Source organism: Chrysochloris asiatica, unplaced genomic scaffold, assembly GCF_000296735.1.
Source record: "Chrysochloris asiatica unplaced genomic scaffold, ChrAsi1.0 scaffold00166, whole genome shotgun sequence".
NCBI classification, from domain to species: domain Eukaryota; kingdom Metazoa; phylum Chordata; class Mammalia; order Afrosoricida; family Chrysochloridae; genus Chrysochloris; species Chrysochloris asiatica.
In genome coordinates, this window is record NW_006408684.1 from 5758044 (window position 1) to 5771101 (window position 13058).

The 13058-nt window shown below is 40.2% G+C and overlaps 1 protein-coding gene across 2 annotated transcripts in view; it reads right to left on the bottom strand.

Annotated features, from left to right (window-relative positions):
* The window catches only part of DPP6 (dipeptidyl-peptidase 6), a 1346563-nt gene that overhangs the window by 717579 nt on the left and 615926 nt on the right, over positions 1-13058 (bottom strand). For both annotated transcript variants that reach the window (XM_006871298.1, XM_006871297.1), the window contains exon 3: positions 9394-9492. In XM_006871298.1, the coding sequence (XP_006871360.1) occupies positions 9394-9492 (99 nt within the window). The remainder of the gene's footprint in view (positions 1-9393; positions 9493-13058) is intronic.

Sequence of the window (13058 nt, forward strand, 5' to 3'; positions counted from 1 at the left end):
AGAATTGAAGACAAAATTTAAGCATCGATAAAGGAGCTAATGGTAAAATATTGAATGACACAGGAATCAATAAAAGAAGATGAAAGAAAAAAAAAGACGATGTAAGGAATATACAGAGTTAGTGTACAAAAATAATTTGTTGATGATTAACCATTTCAAGTGGCAGCACATAATCAAGAACCTTTGGTATTGAAGGAAGAATTCCAACTTGCTCTGAAGGCTTTGGTGAAAAATAAGGCTCCAGGAATTAACAGAATACAAACTATAGTGTTTCAGCATATTGATGCAATGTTGGAGGCACTCCCTTGTCTATGCCAAGAAATTTGGAAGACGGCTACCTGACCAACCAACTGTAAAAGATCCATATTTGTGCTCATTCCAAAGAAAAATGGCCCAACAGAATATGGAAATTTTAATAATATCACATTCAAGTAAAATTTTGCTGAATGTAATTTAAAAATGGTTGCAACAGTAGACTGACGGTGAGCTGCTAGAAAGTCAACCCAGATCCAACAGAAAACATGGAGCTAGGGATATTGTTGTTTATGTCAGATGGATTGTAAGCAGAAAATACCAGAAAGATGTTTGCTTATGTTTTATTGACTATGCAAAAGCATTCGACTGTGGATCATAAGAAACTATGTATAACAGTTGGGAAGAATAGGAATTCCAGAACACTTGAATTGTCCTCATGAGGAACCTGTACATTGACCAACAGGCACTAGTTAGAAGAGAACAGAGAGGCACTGAATGGTTTAAAATCAGGAAAGGTGTATGATCGGGTTACATCCTTTCACCATACTTATTCAATCTGTATGTTGAACAAATAGTACGAGAAGATGGACTATATGAAGAAAAACATGGCATTAGGATTGAAGGAAAAGTCATTAACAATCATATGCAGATGATATATATAATCTTGCTTACTGGAAACGAAGAGGACTTATTAAGTTTTCGATATTGTCTGCACAATGTAAAGAAAATTAAAATCCTCACAATTGGACCAATAATTAACATCATGGAGAAAAGATTAATGTTGCTAAAGACTTCATTTTGCTTGGATCCACAATCAGTGATCATGGAAGCAGCAGTCACTAAATGAACTGATGCAGTTCGTTAAGTAAATGTGCTACAAAAGATCGCTTTAAAGTGTTAAAGAGCAAGGATGTCAGTTTGAGGACTAAATGTACCTGACCCAAGCCACGGTATTTTCAGTCACCTCATATGCACGTGAAAACTGGACCTAGGAGCACGGTGGCTCCATACATTAAGCACTGACCTGCGAAGCACAAAAGTCCATGGTTTGAGGCCACCAGCCGGTCTGCAAGAAAAAGATGAGGCTTTCTGCTCCCCAGAAGATTGAAAGCCTCGGAAACCCCATACAGACAGAGTCAGTATGAGTCAGAATCAACTCAATGGCACTCATCAACAATAACAAATAAGGAAGGCCGGTGAAGAATCGATGCATTTGAATTAATATTTGCAGAAAAATTGTGAAAGTACCATGGACTGCCAGAAGAACACACAAATCTGTTTTGGAAGAAATACAATCAGAATGTTCCTTGGAAACAAGGCCGGGGAGCGTTCGTTTCTCATACTTTGGACATGCTGTCAGGAGGGATGAGTCTCCTGGAGAAGCGCATTATACTAGGTAAAATGGATGGCCAGAGAAAAAGAGACGGATTTACACAATAACTGCAACGATACTTGTGTGGATGGGGTAGGACTGGGCAGTGTTTGGGTCTGTTGTTCATAGGGTTGCTATGATTTGCAATAGACTAGATAGCAACTAACAACAGCAACATTAGCCTTACTACTGCCATTGCTTCTAAATAAAGGCGAATGTCTTTTGAATTTCTTTTGTAGGAAACCTGTAGGAGGTTCAGATAGAAAGCATGTGAAAAATTAAAGAGTTAACAGTTTTAGCTCCAATATTTATCAAAGTGGAAGGTTTATTATAGGATGTGACTGGAGACAGAACAGTTTGTTTGGTATGTGTTGAAATGATCTCAGTCTCGATTTATATGAACAAGTTTCACTGTGTTAAAGTAATTGGTGGCAGAATTGACTTCTTTAATGTCAGACAGTGGAGTCCTGGTGTGCTGCTATAAGCATCAGCTGATCCTTAGAAACCAGAGACAGGGTCAGGAGTCAGAACGGCACTTAACAACAACAACAAGAGACAACTGAGATTCTCTTTTCCAATGGAAAGTAGAATCTTGATAGCGGCAAACCAAGAGAGAGAAAATAAGTTGGAGAGTTAAGTAAATTGTACTATTTAGTCTATTTCTTAAGACTCTAATAATGTACCACGATTTTCTCCAATGTGTGTTTTATGTAATGATTTCAAATAATCGCTATTATTTTCTCTAGTTATTCATTGTGCCTTCCAAGGACATTTTGACTCTGCCCTATTTCAAATCTTTCCTTGAAGTTGTTGTTTAGTTAATTCTGACTTATGGTAACCTCTATGTGCGGAGTTGAACTGTCCAAGGCTATGATATCTTGAAAGCTGAAAGGTTTGTATTTGGTGGCTGTCTCTGGATGGGTTCAACTGTCAACTTTTTAACCTTTTAACCATCTGCATCACCCAGAAGGTATTGTAGAACTATGAATAGAGAAAGCACCAGGTGATGAATCCCTACTAAACTTTGTCTCTCTCTACAATACTAAGACTTAACCATTTTGATTGGAAAATGTGGCCTTCAAAATGCAACAGAAATACCCAATCCAATTCAGACATCAATTCCCCCCTCTACCTAACCCCACAAGCTTTATAAGAAAGGAAAATCCATCTGCTTTCACAGAATAACAAAAGGGAAGAGGATAAAGCCAATATGGAAATCAAGTTGCTTTGAGCCCTGTGCACTAACTCCAATTTAATCTTCTAAAACATATACTTTTCTAGCATCAACCAGCCAGCTGATATTTTCCTACATTCAAAGGAAGCAATTTTCTCCAATTTTACAGTCTCTCTAGGATTGCGTCCTAGAGACACAGAGGGCTCTCTTCTAACAAGTGGCTGGATTAATGGAAATGAGCATAAACAAACACAGGCAGCAAGCAATTCTGGTGCCATTCACAATGGTCTTTCCAGCACAATCAGACTAACATGGAATGAGCCCCAGGGAGAAGGAGTGGGCAGGAATTGGAGGTGAGGCCAAGTCCTGCCTGGAAGGAGCAAACCAGCTAATCAAGTCTGGTGCACAGTTTTTCTCAATCAGCCCTAGGCCCACCTGAATCCTAAAGATACTGCAAGCCGATTGCCAGAAAATGTTTCCTTCTATATACATAAGATTGCCGTGGGTCAGAGCCGACTGAAGGCAGCTAACAACAGCAACAACAATAAGCCATATAAACGGGTCTGATTGAAGAGCCCAGGACGTGCAGAAAACAAGTTCCTGAGCCTTTTGCAGAGTTGAGTGTGTGGTCAGCTCTAGGCAATGCCTCACACACACAGTCTACATTTGCCCTTTTCTTCTCCCACATCATCTGTGATGCTACAGTGCTCCATGGTCCTGCTGCCTCTCCCACCCTGACTCCTTGAGGAGACCCTTTCCTCCAAACTGCTTCCCTTTGGACATTTGACCAACACTGCTCTGATGAACACCTTCCACAATTCTCCAATAGCTCTGACCTCTCACCCAGCTTTATTCCCAGTTCTCAGGACTGAGAAAACATTTCCATGTAGTTATGCTTTCATCTGCCTCTATTTAGAACTCGTTATCAAATCACTGATATGGCTCTCAGTCAATGGAATCACTGTCCTAGCTAATCAGGCTGAAAACCTCTGTGTTATCCTTGACTGGACTTCTCCCTAGCCTCCACTTCTACTCAGCTAGCAAGTCCACTCCAGATCACTTTGTATATCCATCACTTCACTTTCGTTCACAGGTTAAATTTTCAGCATCAAAAGACTGGCACATTTATATTGTTAGGTGCTATCGCGTTGTTACCAACTCATAGCTACCCTATGCACAACATAACGAAACACTGCCACGTCCTGCAACAGCCTCACAATCATTGTTCTGTTTGAGTCCATTGCTGCCGCCACTGTGTCAATCCACCTCATTAGGGATTTTCCTCCTTTTCGCTGACCCTCCACTATACCAAGCATGATGTCCTTCTCCAGGGACTGGTTCCTCCAGTTAATATGTCCAAGGTATGAGAGACAAAGTCTGGCCACGCTGGCTTCTAATGAGCATTATGGTTGTCCTTCCAACACCAATTTATTTGCTCTTCTGGCAGTCCATGGCACTTTTATTGAAACACTAGTGAGAAGGAGTTCTGATAGCGAAGTGGTTACGAATTGGGCTGCTAATCTCATGGTCAGCAGTGCGAAACTACCAGCTATCCCGCAGTAGAAAGATGAGGCTTTCTGCTCCTGTAAAGATTTACAGCCTCAGAAACCCTGTACAGGGTTGCTATGGGTGGCAACTGACTCGACAGCATTTAACAAACAACAACAACAACAACAACATACCTAAAACAGAGGTTGAGTTGAAAATTATCCTTAAAACCACATCATTTTCCATCTCTTCTGTGGCTAGTTTTTTAATTCTCCATGACCACTCCTTCTACTTTAAATTTTAATCTGACTTGCAATTTGTATCATTTTTTTTCTTTTTGCAATATCAGATATAGCTTTGTGTTGGCTTTTAAAATATTTTTTGGGAGTAATAACCAGATACACAGCAGTTTTCAATGTACGTACCTCTTGAATTCATGAGTATCTTGTGAGAATGACAGTACACTAGAAGCTATATAAACCTCTGGGATTAAGCACTGAACAATGCAGAACATTTTTATGCCTTCACTGAGCTTAAAGTCTTCGAAGAGTGGCAAACAGTAAGCAAATACACTAAATGTCATGTAATGGTAAGTGGTATAGGGAAGCTACCAAGGAGGACATTGTGCTGAGTGAAATAAGTCAATCAAAAATGGATAAGTATTCTCTGAGCCTACGGTATGGATTACATCTCAATCAATGTACAGAAAACTAAAATCCTCACCACTGGACCAATAAGAAGCATTCTTATCAATGGAGAAAAGATTGAAGTTGTCAAAGACTTCATTCCTCTTGGATCAACTATCAACACTCACGGAAGCAGCAGTCAAGAGATCAGATGACGTATTGCATTAAGCAAATCTGCTACACAAGAGCTTTTTAAAGTGTTGAAGAGCAAAGACATCAGCTTGAGGACTAAGGTGCGTCTGACCCAAGCCGTGGTATTTTCAATAACCTCATATGCATGCGAAAGCTGGACAGTGAATAAGGAAGACCATAGAAGAATTGATGCATTTGAGTTATGGTGCTGGAGGAGAATATTGAAAGTGCCATGGGCTGCCAAAAGAACCAATAGATCCGTTTTGGAAGAAGTGCAGCCAGAGTGCCCCTTAGAGGCCAAGATGGCCAAACTTCATCTCTCATACTTTGGACATATTGTCAGGAGGGAGCAGTCACTGGAGAAGGAGGGTCAAAGGAAAAGAGGAAGACCCCCAACGAGATGGACTGGCCAAGTGGCAGCATCGATGGACTCAAGCATGACAACAATAGTGAGATTAGCCCAGGATCAGCAGTGTTTCGTTCTGCTGTGCATAAAGTCGCTATGAGTCGGTACTGACTCGATGACACCTAACAACAACAACAAGTTGTCTGAGAACACTACCATAAATAAATTGAGAAGAGGTTTGTACACAGAATGAAATGAGGATGTTTACCATGGATGGGAAGAAAAAGTTGGAAAGATAAATAACTGGAGAGTTGATGTTGTTGTTGTTCAGTGCCGGTGAGTCATTTCTGACTCATAGTGACCATGCACAGGGTTTCCAAGGAGCGGCTTGTGAGTTTGAACCACCGACCTTGATGTTTAAACTGACCTTGTGGTCGAGTGCTTATTCTACAGTACCACACCAGTAAACATGTATTAACCTGAATGAAGGGAAAGGTAGCAAAAAAAAGTAAAGGTGATGGGGTCAGCACAGAATGACCAAAGTTAAAAGAAGACACTGGAAGATACACAAGAGTGAAATGTAAAAGGTAAACAGGAAATACTATTATATACATAGTCCTGCAATAACACTAATAACAAACAATAAGTTATGAGTGGAAAAACAGGTAGCTATACAAGCTGAGCAGATGTGGGATGGCATATGAGAGGATACTCAAAAGTATACATAGGTTTTACAGAAGATATTTCTACAGATGTATTGATATACATTCCAAATATATTTACATATATCATAAAGCATACAGGAAATAGTATGAGAACTTCTTATCCATAGTCAAACACTTTTAGGCACTGAGTCCAGGGGCTTGGGAGCTTAGGACCACAGTGTAAGGGGACATCTAGATCAATGGCACAATAGTCCACAAAGACAGTGTTCAACATCCTACTTAGATGAGCAAAATGAGGAAGAAACACACACCCAAGTTTATAGCTCAGGAGAACATTTGAGCTGGAGATACCGAAGTGAAATTTGATTCACATATCTTACCTAATGATATAGGAGTAAATTATTTCCCTTTCAGGGTGTGAAGAGTGAACAGAAGTGAGAGCCCTAGGAATCCAGACATTTAAAGGATTGTCTTTGTTGTTAAGTGCCAACAAGTCAGTTCTGACTCATAGAGACCCTGTCCAGGGTTTCCAAGGAGTGGCTAGTGAGTTTCAACTGTGACCCTGTGGTTCAAACAGACCTTATGGTCTAGTGCTTTAACCCACAATGCCTCATCAGGACTCCACTGTTGTTGCTGTTAAGTGTCGTCGAGTCAATTCCGATCCATAGGAACCCTGTACAGGGTTTCCAAGGAGTAGCTGGTGAGCTTGAACCAGCGAACTTGGAGTTCAAACGACTTTGCAGTCTGATGCATTTGCCCACAGCACCACACCAGAAGTCCATAGCAACATTAAAATGGAATCACAGTCACTTAAGTTACCCCATGTATGTCAGAGTAGATATGTGCTCCATGGAGGTATCGATGATTGACTTTTCATAAACATCTTCCATGACTGCTCCTAAGTGGACTCACACCACCTACCTTTCTGCTAGCAGGCAATCATGTTAACAATTTACACTACCCAGGACTCCTTTCCACTACTGCCATTAAGTTGATTCCAACTCATGGTGACTCTAGAGGACAGAGCAGAACTGTTCCCTAGGATTTCTAAGACTATAAATCTTTATGTAAGCAAACAGCCTCATTCTTTCTACAGCAGAACAGCTGGTTGGTTTGAACTGCCAACTTTGTGGCTAGCAGCCAAATACTTAGCTTATTGTACAACCAGGAAAGTAATAAGGTCTTATTCCTATAACCTGGCCCACACCATGGCTTAGGTGCTTCACACCTGACTGGCAATAGGTAAACACTAACCTTGAGCAGATGCTGAGTCGGTCACTAAAGGAAAGGTAAAATTAATTCCTTAATCAAATAAAAAAAGACTTTTACTATATCTATTTGTTTGTGTTTACCTTAATTCTGTGTGTCTCCCATTAGTATTCACAAAATCCTTTCTTGTTTCTCCAGGATGCTCTTTTATCTAATGCACCCCTCTGAGATCCATCTATTTCTTTCCATTTTAAATGAGCTATACTAAAGGTCAGAAATTAACTCTGAAACCATACAGGGACAAATGAGAAATTGTTTCCCCAAGTAGGAGACTAAAGGCAAAGAGTCATTGCTAATTGATTTTTGAGTTTGTGAAGCATGAAAAGCATTTCAGAAGCAGAGTGATGGCAAAAAACACAGTGACCTAGTGTCACTCCACAAAACAGTACAGTGGAAAGAGCACTGGATTGGGGGTCATGGCTTGCCACCAATCAGTTCTGTCAGCTCAGAAAAGCAACGTAACTCCTCAGGACCTAGTTTATTATATAAGCAAGAATCCGAACCACACCTTTTAGCCTTTCACTGAGAAGACTCTCTGATCTGATGATTAATTTTCAAGCATTAATTGTACCAAGCTGGAGCTAAATGCACACAGTATAGCTGGTGGGGACAGGAACAGTGCTACTGCAAGATGACAAGAGTGATACAGCTCAGCTCAAGAGGGATGTGAAAGCATTCATTTACAACTCCCCGTCCATGAATGTACTCTAAAAACCATTCCAGACCCAACTAGAGGACCTTGGTTATGTTCTGGGCTATTTTGTGATGACTCTAAAACCAAATAAAAAAGGTATTATGAAAATATTGTCTTTTATCCCAGTTTCATGGTGCTTCAGTGGTAGAAATCTCACCTTCCAGGTGGGAGGTCAAGGTTCAGTTCCACTACCCATCTTTTAATGGAGGCTTGCATGCTGCTACTATGCTAAATAGTCTGCATGGAGCTCGCAGACGAAGATGAACTAGGATGAAGGGGTCTGTGGATCCACTTTTTTAAAAATCAACTCATGAAAACCCTAGCAATCACAGTGGCCCAATTGCAGTGGGTTCTGGGGATGGTGTAGGAGCAGGCAGCATGTCTTGTGTGGTACCTGGAGCTCCAAGGACTTGAGCTGTCCCAATGGGAACTAATAACAAGAATAACTCTAACTTCTACTTTGTTTGTTTGTTTGCTGAAAAACATTGCTCCAATTAAAAAAAACAAAACAAACAAACAAAAAAAAACAAACTAGATTTAAAGCAGATGATTCAAGAGGTAAAATGGCTTTATTAGCCTATGTTCACCTGGTTCTACTGTTTCATCCAATTGGCAGTATTCTACAGGTACCTGTTTAGCTATTCTTGGTTCCTCTATCTTGTGGAGCGTGAAAGCAAGGAGAGCACACATAGGGCCAAATAACATGGAGAAGGACGACAGACTCAGCTGTGTCTCTGGACTGCTCCTGTTGCTTAGCAACCATGCATAGCTCTATCTGAGAAGCAGATTCTAGGAAGTAACACAGAGGGGTGGCATCCTCTAAAGGCTGATGCTTATGATGTAACAACATCAATCAATCAATCAATCAATAAGGAGGGGAGTGGCTCAGATTTACCAGAACTAATGTGCTAGACTGCAAAGTCACTTTGAATTGCAAGGTTGGCAGTTCAAGCTCACCAGCTGCTCCTCAGAAACCCTATACAGGGTTGCTATGGTTCAAAACCAGCTTGATGGCACTTAATAATAACCACAATGTTTTCTTAGGAATCCTGGTGTGACCCTGTGGGTTAATGCAAGTCAAGCTCACCAGCCATTCCTCAAAAACCTTATACAGGCTGGATCTCTATGGCTCTTAACAACAACAACATAAAATTTTCTTACAATGAAAATAAGATCACAGTGAAAGCTACCTAGATCTACTCTACAGGCAAAGAAAGAAGTTAAGAGAGACCAACTAAAAAAACCCAAACTATGAAAATACTGTAGGGAGAAGGATGTGGTTTCTTGTGTACACACAAGATTCAAGACTCACCACTAATCCATTTAGCTTCAGGGTCGTGAATTTTGAAATTTTCGTTGAACAAATCTTCCACAGTCACCTTCTTCTTTTGAGACAGACTGTTATCTTCCACTGGAACGCATGAGCAGCCAAAAAAAAAAAAAAAGGAAAAGTTAAGTAAAGAGGAAAAACCCATAAAACATTTATAACCATTTAGAAATAGTGTACACAGTAAAACATATGATTTCTATAAATAATAAGTAAAAAACAACCAGTCCCAACTTTTGTTACTAATTAAACTATTAAACATATGCTTAGGAGAACACCATTCTGTAAAAAGGCATCATTACCTCCTCTACTTACCACACATAAGTAATCACATTTCTTAGGTATGCTGGCTGGCTCTGTGTGCTGTGGAGTCAGTTCCGACTCATAGCGACCCTGTAACAGGGTTTCTGAGGCTGTGAATCTTTACAGGTCCAAAACGCCTCATCTTTCCCCCACAGAACAGCTGGTACTTTCGAACTGCTTACCCTGGAGTTTGTAGCCCGATTTGTAACCACTACGTTACTAGAGCTTCTTAGGTATGGAGGTAAATAATTGTTTCAAGATTGATTAATGAACTTGAACCATAGTAAATTCACTACTGGGGTATTAAGAGAGAACAATGTCCCATGTAGAGTGGGGATGTTGTTGTTGTTGTCATCAGGTACCATCGAGTCGGTACTGACTCATAGTGACCCTATGCACAACAGAATGAAACACTGCACGGTCCTGGGCCAACCTTACAATTGTTGCCATGCTTGAGTCCATCGATGCTGCCACTTGGCCAATCCATCTCATTGGGGTCTTCCTTTTTTTCTGTGACCCTTCACCTTACCAAACATGATGTCCTTCTCCAGAGACTGGTCCCTACTGACAATATGTCCGAAGTATGAGAGATGAATTCTGGCCACCCTGGCCTCCAAGGAGCACTCTGGCTGCACTTCTTCCAACACAGATCTGTTGGTTCTTTTGGCAGCCCATGGTACTTTCAATATTCTCCTCCAACACCATAACTCAAAATTCTTCTAAGGTCTTCCTTATTTACTGTACAGCCTTCACATGCATATGAAGTTATTGAAAATACCATGGCTTGGGTCAGGCCTAGTCCTCAAGCTGACATCTTTGCTTTTCGACACTTTAAAAAGATCTTGTGCAGCTTATTTGCCTAATGCAATACGTCGTTTGATTTCTTGACTGCTGTTTCCGTGAGTGTTGATAGTTGATCCAAGAAGAATGAAGTCCTTGACAACTTCAATCTTTTCTCCATTGATAAGAATGTTGTTTATTGGTCCAATGGTGAGGATTTTTGTTTTCTTGACATGGAGATGCAATCCATACCGAAGGCTGTGGTCTTGATATTCATCAGTAATTACTTTAAGTCCTCTTCACTTTCAGAAAGCAAGATTGTATCATCTGCATATCGCAGGTTGTTAATGAGTCTTCCTCCAATTCTGATGCCATGTTTTTCTTCATATAACCCAGCTTCTTGGATTATTTGCTCAGCATACATGTTGAATCAGTATGGTGAAAGAATACAACCCTGTAGCACACCTTTCTTTATTTTAAAACATTCAGTGTTCCCGTGTTCTGTTCGAACAACTGCTTCTTGGTCCAGGTACAAATTCCTCATGAGCACAATTAAGTGTTCCGGAATACTCATACTTTGCAATGTTGTCTATAGCTTGTCATGATCCACACAATTGAAAGCTTTTACATAGTCAATAAACACAGGTAAACACCTTTCTGGTATTCTCTGCTTTCAGCCAAAATCCATCGGACATCAGCAATGATATCCCTTGTTCCACGGCCTCTTCTGAATCTGGCTTGAACCTCTGGAAGTTCTCTGTCAATGAATGCATGCAGCCATTTCTGTATTATCTTTAGTAAAACTTTACTTGCATGGGGTATCAAAGAGATTGTCCGATGATTTCCACATTCCATTGGGTCACCTCTCTTAGGAATGAGCACAGATATGGATCTCTTCCAATCATTCGGCCAGATAGTTGTCTTCCAAATTCCTTGGCATAGATGAGTAAGTGCCTCCTGTGCCGCCTCACTTTCTTGAAAGGTTTCAATTTTTATTCCAGCAATTCCTGGAGGCTTCTTCTTTGTCAGTTCCTTCAATGCACTTTGTAGAGGTGTTGTAGTTTGCTATATACTTTAGAAATGAGTCCCTTGTCGGATGTGTCATTGCAAAAGACTTTTTCCCATTTTGTGGATTCCCTTTTACTCTTCTCGTGAAGTCTTTTGATACACATAAGTTTTTAATTTTTAGTATGTCCCCCTCATCTATTTTGTCTACTTTTGTTTGTGTACTTTTCAAAATGTTTGGTATTCTGCATATTCCCTGAATTAGTGCCCTCACATTTGTCCCTATTTTTTTATTGATGGCCTTCATAATTCTGGGATTCACATTTAGGCCTTCGATAAGGTGTGAGATGAAGGTCTTGTTTCGATCTTTTGCATATTGCTTTCCAGTTCTGCAAGCACCATCTGTTGAAGAGACTATCACCTCCCCATGCAATGTATTTAGGTACTTTGTCAAAAATCAGTTGGCTCTATGTGGATGGGTTAATTTCTGGATTCTCGATTCTGTTCCATTGATCAATGTATCTTTCATTGTATCAGTACCAAGCTGTTTTGACCACTGTAGCCGTGTAATAAATTTTGAAGTCAGGGAGTGAGAGGTTTCCAACCTTATTCTTCTTCTTAAGCAGTTTGTGATTGTTTTTTCCATCTCTTCCTTCAATGCATTTTGGACTTCTTTGTTCAGTATCATTGGCTCTTAATCACATGCTACCTCTTGAAACAGTTGAACATCAACCATTTCCTTTGGTACAGTGACTGTGTATTTCTTCCATATTCTTTTGATGCTTTCTGCATCACTTAAAAAAAATTTGCCCAGAGAATTCTCCAATAACAAAAGTCAAGGCTTGAATTTTTTCTTCAGTTCCCCCAGCTTGAAAAATGCTGAGTATGTTCTTCCTTTTTAGTTTTCTGGTTCCAGATCTTTGAACATTTTGTTGTAATATTTGACTTTGTCTTCTCGAGCTGACCTTTGAATTTTTCTATTCAGTTCTTGAATCTCCTCATTTCTTCCATTTGCTTTAGCATCTCTACACTGAAGAGCAAGTTTCAGTGTCTCTTCTGACATCTATTTTAGTCTTTTCCTTCATTCTTGTCTTCTTATTGACTTTTTGCTATCAATATGTATGAGTGGGGATAGGAAGGGACAAATATCTAGAAGAGCTAATAGTTGTACATATGAATCATTCATTAACTATTTAGTAGTATAGTGGCTACGAATTGGGCTGCTAATCTCATGGTTAGCAGTTCGAAACTACCAGCTGTTCCTCAGAAGAAAGATGAGGCTTTCTGCTCCCATAAAGATTTACAGCTTTGGAAACCCTGTACAGGGTCGCTACGAGTCGGAACTGACTCCACAACACATAACAACAACAACTAACTATAGGCAAGGAACTCTGTTGGTGCTACAGGAGAATCACTGGACTGTTAACTGCAACATTGGCAATTGAAACCCACCAACCATTCTGTGGGAGACAGATAAGGCTTTCTGCTCCCATCAAGATTTACAACTTCCCTACCCAGAGGAGCAGTGATGCCTGAGGTGGAGGCAGAGACGATGATGTGGA